At 46.8% G+C, this 20,384-nt stretch overlaps 1 protein-coding gene across 2 annotated transcripts in view; it reads left to right on the top strand.

Annotated features, from left to right (window-relative positions):
• Positions 1–474: 474 nt before the first annotated feature.
• The window catches only part of PRKCB (protein kinase C beta), a 325,651-nt gene continuing 305,741 nt past the window's right edge, over positions 475–20,384 (top strand). For both annotated transcript variants that reach the window (XM_038540028.1, XM_038540027.1), the window contains exons 1-2: positions 475–678; positions 1,624–1,655. In XM_038540028.1, coding sequence (XP_038395956.1) covers positions 506–678; positions 1,624–1,655 — 205 coding nt within the window. In that variant the 5' untranslated portion in view covers positions 475–505. The remainder of the gene's footprint in view (positions 679–1,623; positions 1,656–20,384) is intronic.

The raw sequence follows: 20,384 nt of genomic DNA, 5'->3' as shown, positions 1-20,384 counted from the left end.
CGCGCACCCCCACCCCGAGTCCCCGCCGGTCCTTCCGCGGGGGGCGCCCTCAAGGTGCCCGTCCCGCCCTCCGCCCCTAGTGCAACCCCGGCGCCCCGCAGCGGGGAGGCGGCGGGCTCAGGTCCGGGCATCGCAGGCTGCGGGCCCCGCGCCGCAGCGCTGCGGCTCGGAGCGCTTCGCCTCGGGGTGCCAATATGCAAAGCAGCTGGCGGCGCTGGGCGGGGCCCGGGCGCCATGCAAATGAAGGGGGCGGGGCCCGCCGTGGCCCCGCCTCCCTCCCCCGCAGCTGGGGCCAGCGGTGCCTCGCGCAGCTGGACGAGCGGCGGCAGCTGGGCGAGTGACAGCCCCAGCTCCGCGCGCCGCGGCGGCCAGAGCGGCGCAGGGGAAGCGCCCGCGGCCCCGGGCGGCAGCAGCGGCCGCCTCCTCGCGCGCCTCCCGGGCCCGCCGCCCGCGGCCCCGCGGCCCCGGGGCCGGCACCTCTCGGCTCCCGCTCCCCGCGCGCAAGATGGCTGACCCGGCTGCGGGGCCGCCGCCGAGCGAGGGCGAGGAGAGCACCGTGCGCTTCGCCCGCAAAGGCGCCCTCCGGCAGAAGAACGTGCACGAGGTGAAGAACCACAAATTCACCGCCCGCTTCTTCAAGCAGCCCACCTTCTGCAGCCACTGCACCGACTTCATCTGGTGAGAGCGCGCGGCGCAGGGCACCCTCCCGGGGCCCCGGACGCCCGGGTGCCCAGTCCTGCGCCCCCCCTCCCCCCCCCCCCCCCCCCCCCCCGGCCCCCGCCCCGGCCCCCGCCCCGGCCGCGGGGCGCCTCCTTGCCCGGTCTCCCCCCCAGCCCCCTCGGGAGCGCCCCGGGGCCGTGGCGCGGGCGCCGGCTCTGCACCTGCTCGGAGCGCGGGGTGGCCGTCCCTGGCCCCTGGGGGGGCAGCGCCTCGAGTGCCCGCTCGCCGGGCTTCCCCGTCTCCCCGCCTCCTTCCGGGCCCGCGGCGCCTGTACCCCCTCCCCTGCTTTCCGGGGGCAGCGCCCTGGGTGTCCTCTCTCTGCCTTCCCGCGGGCGCGGGGCATCCTCTGCTCCCCTCCCGTGTCTCCCGCCTGGCGCCCTGGGTTATCGATGGTTGCGCTTCCCTGCGGGCCACGGGTCCCCTTCGCGCTCCTCAGTGTCCCCTTCGCGTTTCCCCTTCGCGTCCCTGCGGGGACTTTTCTCCCCCGTCGCCCTGGGCTGGGGGAGCCTTTTCTGTCTCCCCAGTTCCCCCAGGGAACTCCACCGCCTCGGGGTCTCTCTCTCCTCCTCCGTCTGGATCCGTCTGGATGCGTCTTTATCGCTTCTCGTTCCCCGAAGGTCCTCGGGCATCTCTGTGGGCAGACCTCCCGCCTGCCCCCCACTTCCCGCGACGGAACCGCTCCCCCCATCCCGCCACCTGGTGGTCGCAGCCTCCTTTCTTCTGCCTTCCGAGGGGAGGTGGGGGTTACCGCTCAGCTGCCCCCTTCCCCCAAAGGCGGAAGACTCTTGGGCACCCGCCTGCGGCTAGGAGGTTGCACCTGGGGTAGAGAGGCCGGGGAAGGGGGGAACTAGCCGGTGGCTGGGCCCCTAGGGCTGCCTGACGTGCCTCTTTCTGCCTTTGCAGGGGCTTCGGGAAGCAAGGATTCCAGTGCCAAGGTAGGCTGTGGGGCTCCGGGAATGCCTTTTGTGGAAGAGATGGTGAAAACACTTTCTAGAAGTGACTGAGTTAGGCAGAAGGCGAAGGACAGAGTGACCTGCCAAGCTGGGACTGTACCACCGCAAAAGGGCCCTTTGAAGGGCTGTGTGTGCAGGCAGTGATGCTCCATCCAGGAAAGGCGGGTGGAGCCAGAGGCCCTACCTGCCAAGGAAGAGCGTGCACCCTTTCTCCCTTCCTGGCAGCAAAGCGTCCAGTTCTGTCTCCTGAACCTATCCCGCTTGGTCAGTCTTGCTTCTGGAGCAAGGGTCCCCAGGGGCCATTTCTGGGAGGACGCCCTCCTCTCCCTAATTCCTGCTCACTCGCCCTTGCTCATCTCGCAGAGTGAGGTTCTGTCCCTTCCCCTGCTTCACAGAAGTCTCCACAGGTGGCTGCTGCCTCTGCATATGGTGCATCCCCTGGAAGGGTGACTGTGGGTGTCCCCTGGGCCTCCTCTCTCCCAAAAAAAGGTCACTCCAGATGGGGTGCTTCTCAGACATGGGTTTAAATCGCCCTTTCTATCTTCTGGCTGCATACAGGAAGGACTCCAAGTGACTGGCAACCTGGGTCCTTGCACCTGGTTCGAGGTCCTTGACCCTAGCCAGGGATGCTCAACCTCGTGGTGACTTTTAACCGTGTGCAAGGTGGCCTTGGCCGTCTCTGGTTGTAAATTCACCCTCCAGGGTCAAGTTGCCTATGGACCTATTTAGCCTTTGGGCTGTCGAACATTTTTTGAATTTGATGTCAACCTTTAGAACCGGGAGATTTTACCCAGATACTTGAATTTTCAGCTTCCAGTTTGCGAAGATTTGGTCCCACTTTCTTGTTGGAACAGTCATTTGGAGCTATTTTCATAGACGGGGCGTACATTCACCATTTCATCCCAGTCCTTCCCAGCTGGGCTTGTTTCACCAGTTTCTGGCTCCTGTAGACATTTGAGTTTGCAACTAATGTTCTGGAAATTTTTTTTCCCTCCCCAATTTTTGGCCAGATGTGGTTGAGTTTGGGGAGAACTGTCTCATTTCTGGAGTGTGTCGTAGGGGTACATTGACTGCCCTGGGGAACTGGGTTTGATCAGAAGAAAGCATTAAGCCTTCAAGAGTCAGAGATGTGACTTAGCTGTGTCTGTGGTGTTGTAGCACTCCACCCTCCAGGGAAAAGTCAAGTGATCCCTGGTGAGTGTGGGTGGCATTGTCAGTTGTACAGGATGCTGGCAGCATGGCACTGCCGTCTCAGAAGACTTGTAGGTTCCCTCCCTCACCTGAGATCCAGGGAAGAGCTGGCTCATCCAGTGAACCTTGCAGACCTGCCCAGCCTCTCTTACCAAGGAGTAGAACCCCAGTCTCACGCTCTGCACCAGAGGACTTCCCAAATCCCTTTATTATTTTTTTCAGCTTTATATACTCTTTTTAAAATTTTATTATTATTTTAAAAATATTTATTTATTTATTTGACAGAGAGAGAGAGAGAGAGAGCACAAGCAGGGGGAACAGCAGAGGGGGAGGGAGAAGCAGGCTCCCTGCTAAGCAGGGAGCCTGATGTGGGGACTCCATCTCAGGACCCCGGGGTCATGACCAGAGCTGGAGGCAGATGCTTAATGGACTAAGCCACCCAGGCGCCCCTATTGTATTATTATTTTAATCGAAGTACAATTAATTTACAATGTTATATTAGTTTCACATCTTCCCAAATCCCTTTAAAGTAGCAATAGCTTAGAATCTGTTGCAAACAGTTAGATTGTTTCCTAGAACTTTGGCCCCTAAAGCACAATACCAGTGGCATCTTAGTGCTGGAATGTGTAGATGATCTTTGAGGTTACCTTTCACTTTCATGAATGAGTTTCTGTCTTTGTCGCTTGCTGGGATTGGGGGTGAATTTTGAACATTTTTACTGCTACTTTTCCACCTGCTCTGTAGTTACTGATGCTTGGGGCAGGCACTCTGGAATGTGTAGGTGATAACAGGAGATCCTGTTTTTCAAAACCTGGAAAGTGGTAGGAATTTTCTGGTGTAGTGAGAGTACAGCGGAATTAAACTTTCTAATCAAATATGGCAACTTTAGAGGTAGACAGTACTTACTATTTTATCAGCTTTCTTTTTCTCTTCTCCCTGAGAGGCAGTGTAGGGTAGCGGGTGTATGTACAGGCCATCAGGCAGGTCACTGTGGTTTTGAATCTTGGCTTTTGGGACTTCCCAACCATCTTATTTAGCTCAGATTCCTTGTCTATAAAATGGGTCCAATAAATAGTACTTACTTTAAAAAGTTGCTGTGTAGGGGCACTTGGGTGTTTCAATTGGTTAAACATCTGACCCTTGATTTTGGCTCAGGTCATGATCTCAGGGTCCTGAGATCGAACCCGGATGTTGGGCTCCACACTGGGTGTGGAGCCTGCTTGAAATTCTCTCTTCCTCCCCTATCCCTCCCCTGCTGCATGCACATGTACTCTCTGTTTCCCCAAAAAAAAAAAAAAAAATCTTTTAGAAAAAGTACACCTGATTAAAATGAGTTCCACATTTTATAGAGAATATGTATGGTTTTATTCCTTCAGTTAAGTCAGCAGTCCAGAGCCCAGGGTGGGTCCTAGTTTCTTCCAGTTTTCAGTTCCACCATCCAGAAGTGACACTTATCCCATAGTCCAAGATGCTAGACTATCTAGTCATCACATCTTTATTTCAGCTAGCAGGAAGGAGGAAAGCGTAAAAGAAAGGCAAAGGCCATATGCTCACTGTCACTTATGGAAGTTGCTGCAAGATACTTCTGCCTATATGCTGTTAGCTAGGACTTAAGCTTAATCACACACCACACCTAACTACAAATCACACACCCACACCTAACTACATGAATGGACAATGTAATGTTAATTTCAGGTAGCCCTCTTTTGGGCTACAAGTTAGGGCAGGGAGTTCTTCCATTTCAAAAATAGAAGGGGAGGGGCATCTGGGTGGCAAAGTCCCTTGATCATCAGACTCTTGGTTTTGGCTCAGGTCGTTGATTGCAGGATCATGGGATTGAGCTCCGTGTTTGGTTTGTGCTCAACGTGGAGTCTGCTTAAGACTCCCTCTTCCTCTGCCCCTACCTTTTTAAAAAACAAAACAAAACATTTCTTTCAATTTATTTATTCATAGAGGCACACACACAGAGAGAGAGAGGCAGAGACACAGGCAGAGGGAGATGCAGACACCACGCAGAGAGCCTGATGTGGGACTCGATCCAGGGTCTCCAGGATCACGCCCTAGGCTGCAGGCAGCGCCAAACCGCTGCGCCACCAGGGCTGCCCTTTTTTTTTTGTTTTAAGATTTTATTTATTTATTCATGAGAGACACAGAGAGAGAAGCAGAAACATAGGCAGAGGGAGAAGCAGGCTCCCTGTGGGGAGCCCAATGTGGGACTCGATCTCAAGACCCTGGGATCATGAACTGAGTCAAAGGCAGATGCTCAACCACTGAGCCACCCAGGCATCCCCTGCCCCTACCTTCTGTGCTCTCTCGCACTTTCTCTCAAATAAATCTTTAAAAAAGTAGAAGGGGAGAGGGGGTATAATTTGCACTATCTTTGGGTAGGAGGTATGTAGGATAATCCTCAGGCGGGGAACCCACAGAGTCTCCATGCTCCCTTGTGCTGTCATGGAAATTGGGGGTGCTGGGATGGGTTGAGGGAGGAAAGATGGAAAGTCTATCAACCATGGGAAATTAGGGATTTCTGTGTGCCCAGGGGAGCTTTAGACTTCCTTGTTTTTGTACTGCTAGAGGATAGAATTCTAGATTGACTGCCACATGATTTTTCCCCTTTTGTTACCACTCTATTTTCTATAAAACCATTCCGTGAGGTAGTCTATGAATGTCTGATGACAGGCACTGGGGCCGAGCGTCCCTATTAAGAAACTGACTAAATTCTAGATGAGAAGTGGGACCCCTCAGAGAAGCAAGGCAGATTTTCCTCTAAAGCATTCTTTAGAGGACACCAGAACCTTCATTTGTGCATTAATTGTAATGAAGACAAGCCTTTGGGTGGAATTAGACTCTTAACCCCAAGAAGCTTTTGCAATTTGGCAGAGAGAACTTTTTCTTTGAAAGGAAGTTACTTTAGTAGGAATAGGGAGGCAATAAAATTTAGAAATTCAGAATTAATAGCATGGGGTTGGAGTCAGAACTGGATTTGAATCTCTGCTCTGCCACCTACTTGCTGTGTAAGCTTGGGTAAGTCACCCACCCATAGTGGCCTCAGTTTCCTGACCTGTAAAATGGGGGCTAATGGTACCTACCTCATAGGGTTATGGTGAGCACCAAAGTATAAGAGAAATATCCACAGTATCTGTGACTCTAAGTGAGATGATCATTATTACTTGGTTTGTGGTAGGAAACTGTGTCAAAGTGGGACAGAGTTCATTCTGGAAGTCATTGAATGACTAGGCTGCTTTCGTGTATTTAGGTAGGTTTTATTCTCAGGTGTGTTTCTTCATAGACTTTGGGTAACACCAATGAGTGCCCTGCTCAGCGTCTGGGCCCAGCCAGCCAGGCTCATTCGGATTTTCTTTTCTCACCCTTTCCTTGTGAGAAAGATCTCAACTTGTCAGGGACTCTCTAGAAAAACCCCAACATGCTAGTTTTCTGACTATGAAGACCTAACAGGGATGATTATAATGAGTAAACCAGTGCTTCGCCTTCCTGTGTAGATCAGAAAACATGTTTTTTAACATTTTAATAGAAGTTATTCTTTAAAAACCCCAAAATGTTGGGGTGCCTGGGTGGCTCATTTGGTTAAGTGCCTGCCTTTGGCTCAGGGTCCTGGGATAGAGCCCCATGTCAGGCTCCCTGCTTTGCTCAGGGGAGAGTCTTACTCCTTCTCCTTTTGCCCCTAATCACATGTGCACGTGTGTGCTCTCTCTCTCAAATAAATAAGATCTTAAAAAAAAAAAAAAAAACAAAACCCAAAAAACCAAACCAAACCAAACCCCCAAAATGTTGCATGAATTCAACCATTGCTGTTTTCATCAACATCAACTCTATGGAATACAAGTTTATTTTAGTCTGTAGTCAACTCATATAGATTGAAATATGCTCTTATTAAAAACAACAATCAGGGGTGCCTGGATGGGTCAGTCGGTTAAGTGTCTGACTCTTGATTTCAGCTCAGGTCATGATCTTAGGGTTAGAAGACTAAGCCTTGCGTTGGGCTCTGTGCTAGGCGTGGAGCCTGCTTAGGATTCTCTCTCCCTCTCTGTCTCTCTGTTCCTTCTCCCTACTTTCTTGCTCTTTCCCCTCTCTAAAAATAGAATAAAATAAAATAAAATAACAATCAAAGCTGAATCAAAGGTTATTTTATTTTTGGCGTAGTTTTCCCTGGCAACTTACGACATGATAACCTATACTTCAGGGTGAACTTTCTCAGTAAAAGTCATAAAGAGGCCTTTTTTTTTTTTTTTTTTTTAAAGTACAATCACTAAGTCAGGCTGCAAGCTACTGAAGGTTGCTTCTATTCCATTTCCCTACCTTCTCAAAAGCAGATCCCAGAGGTTTGTGCGTGAAATTCCACTCACCTCTTAGCTTTTTCTGACTGTGTCCTGAGGGTTCTGTGTGGATAAAAGGCAGAGGCTTTTTGACTTTGTATTTGATGGTTTTTATTTTTTTTTTTTATTTTTTCCACCTGAAGTGGGATTTCGGGCCCCAAATCCCAAATGAAATAAAAATCTTTAGGTGAGTTAATGCCGGGTTTTAAAAAGGAGGGCTAGTGTGTTGGAGAGGCAACAGTAAATTCATCTTGAGCTGTAGAGCACTCAGGGCAAGCTGGAAGCTTTGTCACTGGGCAACAGAATGCCTTTCTAAGTAAATATGGAAAATACGACCTTTGGAAATGTAGTTGATATGATACACACGTTCTTAGAAACTAATTTTAAAAAATATGTTGTTTCTGAATACTAGCGATATTGCAAGTGTCTTAAAGTAACTGTCTAGAACCATATGCAGCATGTTTATGGTGTATTTGGGTCAAGAAAGAAAAAAAAAATAACAGAGAAAGTAATTGGCAGAGGATGAACCGAAGATTTGAAAATAATTTACACGTATGCTTGTTATTGGAGTCCCCCTCTATTCTTTCTCTTTTTCTGCCTAGCTTTCTGTTTCTGTTTCTGCATCTGCACACACACACACACGTGTGTAAATACACATATATGTAAATACATCAGTGTGTCACATTTTTGAGAATATGCATCTCCTTTTGATAGTTTTCAGGTATAGGTAGTTAAATTAATAGGTACAATTGAAAATCTGCTCTGATCTTTTGACTTTGCAGTCCAATTAATTTTGGGGTGGACAAAGGGATCAGGCTGTAAATAAAGTTCATCATCTCTGGCTGATGCATTAAAAAACTTGGTCTCTTATCATTTTTGGCATTTGATCTAGTATCATAGATTCTTTGACTTGACTCATCGTGTCTGTGATGTTATAGATAATTGGCACTTTTATAGAATATACAAAATCCACCATGTTTACATGTGCCATTTCAAGGTTTGATGGGTGCTTGAAAATCTGGTAGGAAATTTATATACTTACTACATGCATTTACCCATCCATCATTCCATGTATCCATCCATCCTTACAAAAAAGTAACACTCATTGAGTTCTATGTGTCAGGAACTATTTTAAATAGTGGGAATACATGGATGAATGAGATTGAGAAGATCGTAATGGCATGGAGCTTATGATGTAATGGAGAGATAAAATATTCTACGAATCATTGCACCAATATTTAATTTTACTTTTTGTGAAGTACTTTGCAAAGAATGTACAGGGTGCTGTGAGAATTTATAAGGGGATGTTAGCCTAGGCAATGGTTGGGGTGGAGTTAGGGTATTCTTTGGTCAGAGAATTAAAAACCAAAACCAAAACCAAAAGGCAAAAAACTTCCCATTCTCTGAAGTAATTGGAGAAAGTCTGAGTTGCCAGGGGGCCAGAGCTAAAAAATCTGTGTTGTGAAACTGCTCATATCCTGGATAAAGATACACAGAAGGTCTTATCTCTGTGATATTCTGTAGAGGGGATGAGTCTTGTGCCATGGTCACAAGTAGGATGAATATTTGGTAGAATTACTTTAAGACAGCTTCTCTCTCAGTTCCATGGATAATTTCATCCCCTCTTAGCTAAGACTCAGATAATGAGCTGGCTTCCTTTGTATGTAGGGGTTGCATTTTGAGGTGGCTCTTCTACAGCAGAAAAATCAGACCATTTCAGAGGTGGAGGAGCAAGTCTGAGCTGACAGGTTGAGAATAAATAAAAAGACAGAGTAAAGAAGGTCAGTGAGAGGCATCTGAGCAGACAGCCAAGTTTTTAGGGGTGCAAGATTATCCACATTGCCTCCCAGATAACCTTCCTTACCCTCCGTCCAGGTCTGATGGTCTCTGACCGTTCATTCCTTTGATTTGGGCAGTGTTTTCTCTCATTTGGAAGACAATTTGTTTGTAGTTTCACAATAAGCCCCTTTGAATCACATATAGAGAACCATCCTCGGTCATTTACTTCCCTCTTTCTGATTTCATCAAGGGGAAGGTCTTGGTTTGGTGCTAACACATCTTTAACGCCTATCTAACACAAATCTGGGCACCTAGAAAATGTTCTTTACTTTTTATCATGAAAAAACTAAAGGAAATTATGGGAACATAAGGATCTGTTAGTTTCTACTTATAAACTATCTCCTCCTCCTTCTCCCTCCCCTTTTGCCTAATGGTGAGCTCCTCCCGGTCTCCCTCTGGGGGCCCAATTTCCTACTGGTTATTACTTCTTATGAAGAGAGAAGGAGACTTCCTGGTCTTTCCTGGAAATGGCTGGTGTTGGAAGAAAGCTTGATGTAGCAGAGGATTGAAAGACACCGTGATTACAGGCTCCAATGGGGCTTAGAAGAGATAGCAGCTTTGATTCAGGATCTTTTAATATTTAATTAAATTAAATCAAATTAATTTATTTTTAAAGATTTTATTTATTTATTCATGACACACACACACACACACACACACACACACACACACACAGAAGCAGAGACACAGGCAGAGGGAGAAACAGGCTCCATGCAGGGAGCCTGATATGGGACTAGATCCCAGGTCTCCAGGATCAAGCCCTGGGCTGAAGGCGGCACTAAACTGCTGAGCCACCCGGGCTGCCCAAGATCTTTTAATATTTTAATATTAATACTGTTATTGTTGGCTAATACCTTTTCATTGTCCTTTGTCCTGCTTGTCTGTGTCTCCTGGATGTTGTCTTTTCCCTTAGCCTACATGCAGAATGTTGCCCTATTGAGTTAGAAGAGGAACTCAAAAGTGGACTAGGAGGGTTCAGATGCCCTCTGTTGAGGGCATTTGCTAAGTAGATGGAAATAAACTTAGCAATAACCATATTCTTGGGTTGGGGGGAAGCGGGATTGGGTGGGGGGAGATTCTTTCTTCTTTTGTCTTGCCATTGCCCAGTGACCAGACTTTGGGTTTCTAGGTAGGCAGTATAAATTGAATTGAGAGTGCAAGGCTCAAAAATCAGATAGGCTTGATTTCAAATCCTGCTCTGTCTCTATGACTCTGTGACCCTGGGCTGGTGAAATATGATCCTGCTTGATCCAACCATCTATCTATCCGTCCATGTACCCACTGATCCACCAATCCATTTATCTATCCACTCAGCCATTTTTCTATCCATTATTCATTCATCCGTCCATTCATTCACCCAGCCACCCATCCGTTCCCCATCCATCTGCCCATCTGTCCTTTCATTCAACAAATAATTTATTGAGTGCCTACCACATACCGGGTGCTGTTTTAGGCACTGGGACTAGAGCAGTGAACCAGAGTCCCTACCCTCCTGGAATTTACATTCTAGTGGAAGAACAGCAATTAAGAAATACAATGTATAATGTCAGGTTGCAATTGAAGAGACATAAGACACCAGCCTTGCCCTGGAAGATCTTCCTGGTCTTTTGGGGGGAGGAGAGCATGTGGCCAGTTAGTTCCGGCACATAAAGGAGAAGTGGGGCGGCATCCTTACTCCTGGGAGGGGTGGAGACGATGCCACAGAGGAGGTGACATTTGGGAACAGTCTTACAGCAGGAGTAGGAGTTCCTAGATTGACAAGCTGGGGGCTGGGGAGGGTGTTTCAGGCAGAGGGCAGCTCGAGTTGGCACACGGAAAGACAGGACAGGGCACATGCAGGGAACAGGAAGGAGGGTGTGTGGTGGAGGCGGTGGCAATTGGAGATAAACGTCATCTAGGAGGGTTTCGATTTTGTGAGGGCAGGACAGTGACTAGGAAGCGCTTGTTGTCATTGTTTTAAGGCAGGATGTGCGAGGGTGAGTGAAGTGGCCAAATATTTGAAAAAGAGTAGCATGAAGTGCATTTGAGACAACGATTGCCATGACTCAGATCCTGAAATCCCAGGCTTGTGGGGTTGGAGGGCAGGTGCCATGTACTGAAATGACCATTTAGAAGCAGAGGCGAAGGTGTGTGTGGGGGGGTGTCACCGGAGCTTGTAGGTGCCGCTGCTATTTTTCACCTCGTAGAGAGGCAATTGGATTTTTGTGTCAGTCATATTGTTGATTGTTCTATTTCGGGAGGTGGTTACTGGGTTATTTTTATGGTTCTAACAATAGGGATATCTCTCTTCACCGCATCCTTAGGCAGAGAGGGCCATGGAAATGATTTTTCCTCTGAAAGGAATCCTCCCACTCCCTTTCTCCATCTCTGCTGCTGTCACTTATCCAGCACGTGTTAATTAAGCACACACTTCATGGGTGGCCGAGAGTTTGTGCCTTAGAGACGGTAAGGTATTGGTTCCAATCTTGGTTTCTTGATACGGGACCTTGAATGTATTACTTATACTCTGAGCTTTTGTTTCTTTAGAGGTAAAAGGAAGTAATAATATCTTGTTGATAGGGCACACATCAAGTGTATCCTGAGTGCCTTGCCTGGCCTACAGTGAGCACTTGATAAATACCGGCTATTTCCACTATTTCTAGGGTTGGGCGCTGTCTTGTGCTGACTTGATAATCCTGTTGGGGAGGCCAGAGCAGTGCTCCTGAACCAAGGGCTTGATGCAAGAACGAATGCGTTCACACATTGTGGGCAACTGCATTAGGTGCGACTTAACAATGTTTCTGAGCCCAGAACTCTTAGCGGGGGTCAGAGCCGTGGTAGGAACATGGGTGAGCAACAGTGCTTTCTATGCAACAGTTTCCTGGCTTTCGATGCTTTAATTTGTGGGAAACCTCCAAAGCTGAATTGAGATCTGTGATCGTCCCATCTGCTGTCTTCATTTTGAAAATGTGTTGATGGCATTTCAACTTTAAATAGATTTCTGACCATTTCACTTTTTAAATTTTGAGTTCCCTTCATCCTCCAGATGGAATGTTTACGTGCTCTTTTGGGTTGAAGGAGAAGCTGCCAAATAATGTGGGTGAAGGTGGAGGGTGAAGTCTGTGGGACTGTTCTTGTCTTGTGATGGTGGGGTTGGTGATTTTTATGAGATAGCCCTACTCTGAAGATGTTCCTTCTCTCCCTAAAGGTGGGGGTTATTATTTAGAATTTTGGCAGTGCTGCAAATGAGAATCTTTTTTTTTTTAAAAAAGATTTTATTTATTTATTCATGAGAGACACACATTGAGAGAGAGAGAGAGAGGCAGAGACACAGGCAGAGGGAGAAGCAGGCTCCATGCAGGGAACCTGATGTGGGACTTGATCCCGGGACTTCAGGATCACATCCTGGGTTGAAGGCAGGCGCTAAACTGCTGAGCCACACAAGGATCCCCAGTGCAAAGGAAAATCTTGATAAGTTATCTGGCTTTGTTATTTTTTTAATAAAATGTGTGTGGCAAAATTTATGGTTGGGAGTATTGATGAATTCTTTCTGGGCCAAATAGTGTACTTAGGGTAGTAAGATTGGCATATAGAGTGGTAAGGGACTTCTTTGTATTTTCTTCGTCCTTCAGTTAGATATTATCTTTTGATGACTGCTTTTCTCTCCTTCCCAGGATTGAGTCTAGAATCTTTTTTTTTTTTTTTTAAGATTTATTTACTTATTTGAGAGAGAGAGAGAATGTGCAAGCAGGCAGAGGGAGAGGGAGAGACTCTTAAGCAGACTCCATGCTGAGCATGGAGTCCCAATGCAGGACCTGATCCCATGACCCTGAGATCATGATCTGAGCTGAAATCAAGAGTTGGATGCTCAGCTGACTGAGCCACCCAGGCACCCCAAGTCCAGAATCTTTTAACATGAGTTATAAGTCTTTGTCTGTCCTGGGTCCTCAGGAACCTTGCTTGTACCTCCCTTTTAATCACTTTTCACTTTCTAGCTGAAGACCCAATTGGTCTTCCTCAATCAGGATATACTCTTGCCTGCCCCAGGGCATTTGCATTTGTTCTGTCTTCAGCTTCAATTGCTCTTTCCCCTCCTCTTCCCCAACTTGCCTCCTCCTCCTTCTTCAGAACTTACCTCAATGTCACTTCTTCAGAGAAGCCTTTCCCTGATTTTCCAAATCAGGTTCCCCGTTGTACAAAACCCCTTATCAGTTTTATGTTTTATAATGATCAGTTTGAGTGTTTAGTCTTGACTGTCAGTTTCATCAGAGTAGGGGCCACATCTATCTCATTTCCTGTTGTCTCTGAGCCAAATCTGGCTTGTAGGATGTGCTCAATAAACACATATTGAATGAATGAATGGTATAGGGGAGAAATGACTAGAGAGGGAGTTATCTGATTTTTTTTAAAAGATTTTATTTATTTGAGAGAGTGAGCATGAGACAGAGCATGAGCAAAAGCAGAGGGAGAAGCAGACTCCTCTGCTGATGAGGGAACCCGATGTAGGGCTCGATCCCAAGATCCTGGGATCATGACCCAAGCCCAAGCCAGATGCTTAACTGAGCCACCCAGGTGGCCCTGATTTGGGTTTTGGTGCTAGTTTTCTTTCTTTTTTTTTTTTTTTTTTTTTTTTTTGGTGCTAGTTTTCTATGGCTTGATCTGTTATTTTTTTTTTTTTAAGATTTTATTTATTTATTCATGAGAGACACACACACACACAGAGGCAGAGACACAGGCAGAGGGAGAAGCAGGCTCCATGCAGGGAGGAGCCTGATGTGGGACTTGATCCCAGGACCCTGGGATCATGACCTGAGCCAAAGGCAGGTGCTCAACCACTGAGCCACCCAGGCATCCCCAGGCTCTGATTATTTTTGTTTGAACTCCCTTCCTCCTAGAATTGCCCTTACTAGAGCCTGTTGAGAAGTGATTTTCAGAAGTATGTGGATGATTTGGGGCACAGCCTCATGCTCTGTCCATGTTTCTCTGTGAAGATAAATAGCCCCTCCACTTAAGTCTGTGCCCTTGTTCATTATGGACCCTGGTGGACTGAAGTGAAAAGAATTTCCTCTCACATAATATATGCTGGAAGCCACCTCAGTTGCCTATCAGCAGAATAGTGGGTACCTGATGGAATGTCATATAGCAATGAACAGGAGCAACCTACAGCTACATGTAACGTAGGTGACTCTCCCAAGCATAATGTGAACTAAAAAGGCTAGACATAATACCTTCTGTATGATTCTGTTCACTGGAAGTTTAGGAGCAGGCGAAAGTAATTACAGGGGACAGAGGTTAGGATGGTGATTACCCTGGGAGGAACTGGTGGGGATTGAGAGAAGCTTCTGGGATGATTTGGCTGCTGGTTACATGGATGCATTCAGATTGTGACATTTCATTGAACTGTATACTTGTGCCTACTTTTCTGTTACTATAGTTTAATAGAATATTTAAAAAGTAAGTGTAGGGGTGCCTAGGTGGCTCAGATGGTTAAGCATCCACTTTTGGCTTGGGTCATGATCCCAGGGTCCTGGGATCGAGCCCCACTTTGGGTTCCCTGCTCAACAGGGAGTCTGCTTCTCCCTTTCCCTCTGCCTCTCCCCCTGTTTGTGCGTGTGCGCTCTCTCTCTCTGATGAATAAATAAAAAATCTTGAAAAAAAAGCAAGTGTAAATCACTGAGGCTGAACCTCAAAAATATTAGTTGGGACTTTTTTTAGTTTTACTCACAGAAGTGATATCCGTACAGAAGACAAGCACCTTCTGGACTCACCCTTTGAGGGATGGTGCCGTTTGCCTTCTTGGGGGGGACATCTGCTTATTTCACTGTTGCCCATCAGTTGCAAACTGTAGAACGAGGAAGCCAGGGCACTCTGACAAATTTCCCATCAAATAATGTAGTTCTATTAATACCCGGAACACTTGAGCTTCATAAACTGTTTTTAGGGCTTGCATTTGAAAAAGCCTATACTAGTTTAGGTATTAGTACGAATCTGTTAAAGCTGCTATAACAGATAAGCCTTAAAATCTCTGTGCTTGACAGAAAGGGATTTCTTCCTTTCTCACAGATCAGTGCAGGTGATTCTGGTCAGTTTTGCACATGGTCATTTAGGACTCCAGCTTTCTTTCCATTGGCCTAGTGGATGGGGAGACAACATGAGAAAGCATGCTCATTTCATTACCACCCCAGCCTGAAGGGACATATGGCATTTCTGCTTACCTTCTGTTGGCCAGAACTCAGGCACAGGACCATGTCAACTGCAAGGGGTGCTGGGACATGTCAGCCAGCTTGGTCTAGTAGGAAAACATATTGGTGAACACAACAAGCCCTGCTCTAGTCCCCAAAACCATGATTTCCTTTCCCTTTGGGATGATGCATCCAACTGGATCTCTCACTTGACTTCACTAAAAACAGATGTGACTTCAGTAAAACAGATGTGAAACTCTAGACCTCTTAATCTTATCAAACATATGAGAGGATGTTCGGGGAAAACCATGGTCTGTTTTGTTACAAAGAGTGAAATGAAGAAGCACTTCTCTTGTTTTTAGGTCTTAGAACAGTGTGGTTCTTGTGAGAAGTTCTATTTCTCCAGCCAGTCAGAATTCTTGGCTCTCCTGATTGCTGGTGGACATTGAAAACTCTTCTGTTTGAGTCAGCAGTCAGATCACCCTGTTCTGTTCTTTCTTTCTTTCTTTCTTTCTTTCTTTCTTTCTTTCTTTCTTTCTTTCTTTCTTTCTTTCTTTCTCTTCTTCTTTCTTTCTTTTTGAAAGATTATTTATTTATTTGGGAGAGAGAGAGTGAGCAAGCATGAACAGAGGGAGAGGGAAAAGCAGTCTCCCCACTGAGCAGGAAGCCTGATGCAAGGCCCAATCCCAGGACCTGAGATCATGAACTGAACTGAAGGCAGATACTTAACTGACTGAGCCACCCTGGTGCCCCACCCAGTTCTTTTCATTTGCTTATTTGTTCATCTCTCCTATGGAGGAATCCTTTTGTGGTTCTGCTTTTGGGTGTTTGGGCACCTAATAAACCAACTACCTGTTGTGTGCTATAAATCTCCTTAAACCTTAGTGGCTTAAAAGTACTACCATTTTATTTAGCTCTCCTTTCTGTGGGTCAGTAATTTGGGCTGGGCTCAGCTGGATGATCTTTCTGTTCGGGGCAGGGGTTAGCTCTTCTTGGCTGGGCTCTGCACATGTGGGGCCTGCACCTGAGATACCCAGGACACCGGGACTTTTCTCTCGGGGAGAGAGGCCTCTCATCTTCCAGTAGTCTAGCTGTGCTTGATTGCATGGAGGTGACTGCATTCCCAGTGCACAAAGCAGAGGCTGCAGGGCCTCTTGAAGCCTTGACTTGGAGCTTGTACACTGTCACTTGTGACATATTGGGTCAGTGAGAGCAAACTACAAGCCTGTCTGAAATAAAGGAGGAAATAGAGGAGGAAATACTCTTGCTTTTGATGGGAGAAGTTGCAAAGTATAGGTGGCATTTTGGGAGAACCTACCAGACCAATTTCGGTGTGGCCCTGGTGCTTAGCCCTATAAAATGCCCTGGAGCAGTGTGCATCTGCTCAACTGTACTTGCATCTGTGACAGATCCCAAGTGAGTGCTCACTGCTTATACCTAATAAGACGACCTACCTCATGGGAAAGTGGCAGGGCTGAATGAGATGCTCTTGTATAAAGGGCACAGCGTAGGACTTAGTGCATGTGAAACACTGAATACTACCACCATCACTACTGAATACTATCACCATCATTACCACCATCACTACTGAACACTACCACCATTACTACTGAATACTACCACCATTACTACCAGCTGTATCCTGTTGTGTACTTTGGACTGCACTGAGCACTTGAGATTCAGAACATGAGGTCTCTGACCTTGAGGAGGGGGGAGATCCTCAAAGCGACAGACATAAGGGGTGCCTGGTTGGCTCAGCTCAATGGGGAGTCTGCTTCTCCTTCTCCATCTGTTGCTCCCCCTGCTGTGCTCTCTTTTTCACTCTCTCTCAAATAAATAAATAAAATTTAAAAAAAAAGGAGAGAGAGACAGACAGACATGAGAGTGAATTTGTGTGAGCCGAGGTGGCAAGTGTGATTATAGAGCTATGATGGAGTGGGATGAGGTCAAGGGCTTGGGGTCAGAAATCAGCTCTTCCACTAAGCACATGTGGGGTCCTAGGCACCTTTGTTAGCCTCTTGAATCTGGTTTCTCATCTATGCAATAAAGATAAGGATACAGAGCCTACCTCCCAGGGCACCATGTGAATTAAATGAGGTGTGGTATGCAAAGTCATGTGATTGCTCGCTAAATGTTAGTTCTGGAAAAAAAAAGTCTCAAAAATACCCTCGGAAAATGTCCTGAAGTTATTATTCTGACTTTGTTCTCCTGTGACTCTGGCCAATGTCACTGTTGCTTTGTCTGAAAAGACACAGATTTGCATACAGGTGGCTTATGGGAAGAGTAGGTCTGGGGTACCACATGCATGAGGGGTTGAGGGAAGCAGGGAATGGGGCTGGTTGTACTGTGGTGCAGTAGTTGTAATAGAGGTCAAGGCCAGGCCTATAGCTGGAGATGGGATGGCCGTTCAGAACTGGGACTATGGACACCTGCCCCAAGTGGACATTGGCTGTGGGTTGTTCTTGGGAGGGTGGCCTGACTTTGGGCAAGGCAGCTTCCTTCAAGTGGGAACTCCCAGGGAGGATGCAGCTGTGAACGTTAGCCTTCAACTCTCCTAGCAGCCGAGGCAGTGCGTGTCATGGCCCTAGAGGTGTGAGGAGGGTCTAGGGGATGCACTGTGTTATCCCACTCCATGCTTCCAGGTCTCTCTTAGAGGTTCATTCCAATCTGTACTTTCTTGATCATTAGTAAGCCTGTGGGGTTTCCCTGGTCCTTTCACAGATCTGGTTGAGTTGCTCTCTAGATTCAGTGATTCATCTTGGCCAACGCTGGAATATTATTTACAGAGAGCCTTGATCCAAGTAGTCCTAGGAACACAAGAATGCCTTGCCCACAGTCACCCAGCTGCCAGGAAGGAGATCTGATATTCACATAGTGGACCTACCTTCCTGTGTGCCATACCCTCCTCAGTCACGAGGTGCCAGTGTGTTTTTTAAGCCTGGATACTGTGACTTCAGTGCCTTATTGCCCTTAACCCTTATTTGTATTGCCTCTCTAGTCTGGGGTGAGGTTCCTTGAATTCCTCCAAGTGTATTTTTTTAACTGGATCATCACTTATTAAGGGTCACAAAATCAATTTAGTAGGTCATGAACACCATGGAAAAATAGAATGAAAACTATCAGAATGGGTAACACTCAGGAAATATAAGTATTATTACATAAAACTATTAATTAATGTGTACATACATAGGCATGTGTGAACTGCGTCAAATGTGAAGCATTTTCACACTGTGGGTTATGGTCAGCAGAGTCTGAAAATCACTATGAAAAGTATAGAGCAGAGGCACTAGAGGCTCATTGGCCCCTGGACTGCAGAGGTTTTATTTATTTCTAGAGATGATATAGATGCATTATTTTGAATTCTTTACAATTAGAGGTTTTATTTTCATCCCGTCACCATATCCCAAGATTATTTTGATTATTACCTTTGAGCTTTCACATATCACTGATGAAAGTTATTTTCCCAAATAGAATTCTAAGTATAGGGTATGAAGTTTTTAAAATGGATTTTGGTGGAACTGCCTGGCCTGACCTGTCACTTGAGTGAAGTGCCTGAGTACTGTGTCAAGTGCTAACACAGAGCTGTCCCACTCCTGCAGAGAGAAGGAGCTGGTTGTCCTGGGGGATACTGTGGGTTGAGACAGAAGTGTTTTATGAACAGAATCGGCACAGAGGGAGGGAGGAGGAGGTGTTTAAGGGATGCACAGAGCCGTCGGGAGAAGTGGGAACAGCATGCTGGTGTGGAGGTGGGCCCTATCCCCATGGTGGCACTCTGCTGACAGCAGCCTCTAGCTGGGACTTCCAAGGGCTGAGGTCAGTATGTGTTTATATTCTTGGGTGTCTCTGATCGGTGGGGGGCTCAAATGATGGCAGGCCTCATTGTTTTTCCCCTTTGGCCTTCTCTGATTTGGGGTCCATGGCCACAGGGGGTCAGGGTGCTCCAGATGGGACAAAAAAGTCAAGTGCAAGGAAAAGAAGAAAGTCTTGTTCCTGCGTGGGTAAATGTGTATATTCTGTAACCCTGATGAGGGGCTCTCTTAGCTGGGGAGACTGGCTAGGGAATCTTCTATTTCTTAGGCATCTTCAAGTAAGGCTTTCAAATGCTGCTGGCTCAAGCCGAGATTTATTGAGTATGTACTATGTGCTGGGTAGTGTCCTAAGTGCTTTTTGTATATTAACTCACTTAATTACCACAAATGGGCCTATGAGGTTGCTCCTATTATATTCCCTTTAAGAAAATTTCCCCAAAGTTACATAGAGTTAGGGCTCAAACATAGATTTGAGTTCAGGATTGTATGAAAGGGGAGCACCTGGGTGGCTCAGTGGTTAAGTTTCTATCTTTGGCTCAGGGTGTGATCCCAGGATCCTGGGATTGAGTCCTGCATCAGGCTCCCCATGGGGAGCCCGCTTCTCCCTCTGACTATATCTCTGTCTCTCTCTCTCTCATGAATAAATAAATGAAATCTTTTTTTTTTTTTTTTTAAAGACTGTATAAAAGGAATGAGGGATGATGATGGGGAAGATGAAGGAGACAGCTGGTATCTGGGGGTTTGCAGTGAACCGGGCATTTCACAAACTTCATCCTTTTGAATCTTCACCCTCCACTAAGACTTGGCTGTGATTGTTAGTCCCATTCATAGAGGAGGAAACAGGCTTAGTGAGGATAAAGAATTTTCCTAAGAACTGCAGAGCCTAGAGGCAGAGTTCTCATGCGCTAAGGTGAAGGGCTGGGGATGGGAGAGCCCTGTGGTGGGGAAGGTCGCGAGCAGGGTGAGTGAGAACGGCAATCGGGCCAGCTCTGATGTATGTGCCCATGCCCTGGATCATGTCTCAGAGCCAGGAAAGTGTGCCTGCCACAGCACCAGTGAAACTGGCAAAATTTGATGAGATGTGGAAACTCCTTAGTGGGAGAAATATGTGCATTAAATTTTTTTGTTTTTGTTTTTGTTTGTTTGTTTTCCTCCAGTGAGGGAGTTTGCACATGGGTAGCTTTTTTTTGCCATAGCCCCAAATAAGGAATTCAGAAAGTGGCTTCTGGTCTGAGGGCTTTGGGTGCTCACGTGACCACAGTCAGCTGATTTCCCTGTGTCTGTGTTGCTGAGCTGGGAGGACGGGCTGAGAACTTTGAAAGTCCTTGTGTCATTTGGAAGGAGGGGGTCATGCACTGCAGACGTGCCCAGGGAATG

This window comes from Canis lupus, chromosome 6, assembly GCF_011100685.1.
Source record: "Canis lupus familiaris isolate Mischka breed German Shepherd chromosome 6, alternate assembly UU_Cfam_GSD_1.0, whole genome shotgun sequence".
NCBI classification, from domain to species: Eukaryota; Metazoa; Chordata; class Mammalia; order Carnivora; family Canidae; genus Canis; species Canis lupus.
Note: the sequence above shows the minus strand (reverse complement) of the source record. Positions and strands in the feature narration are given on the sequence as shown.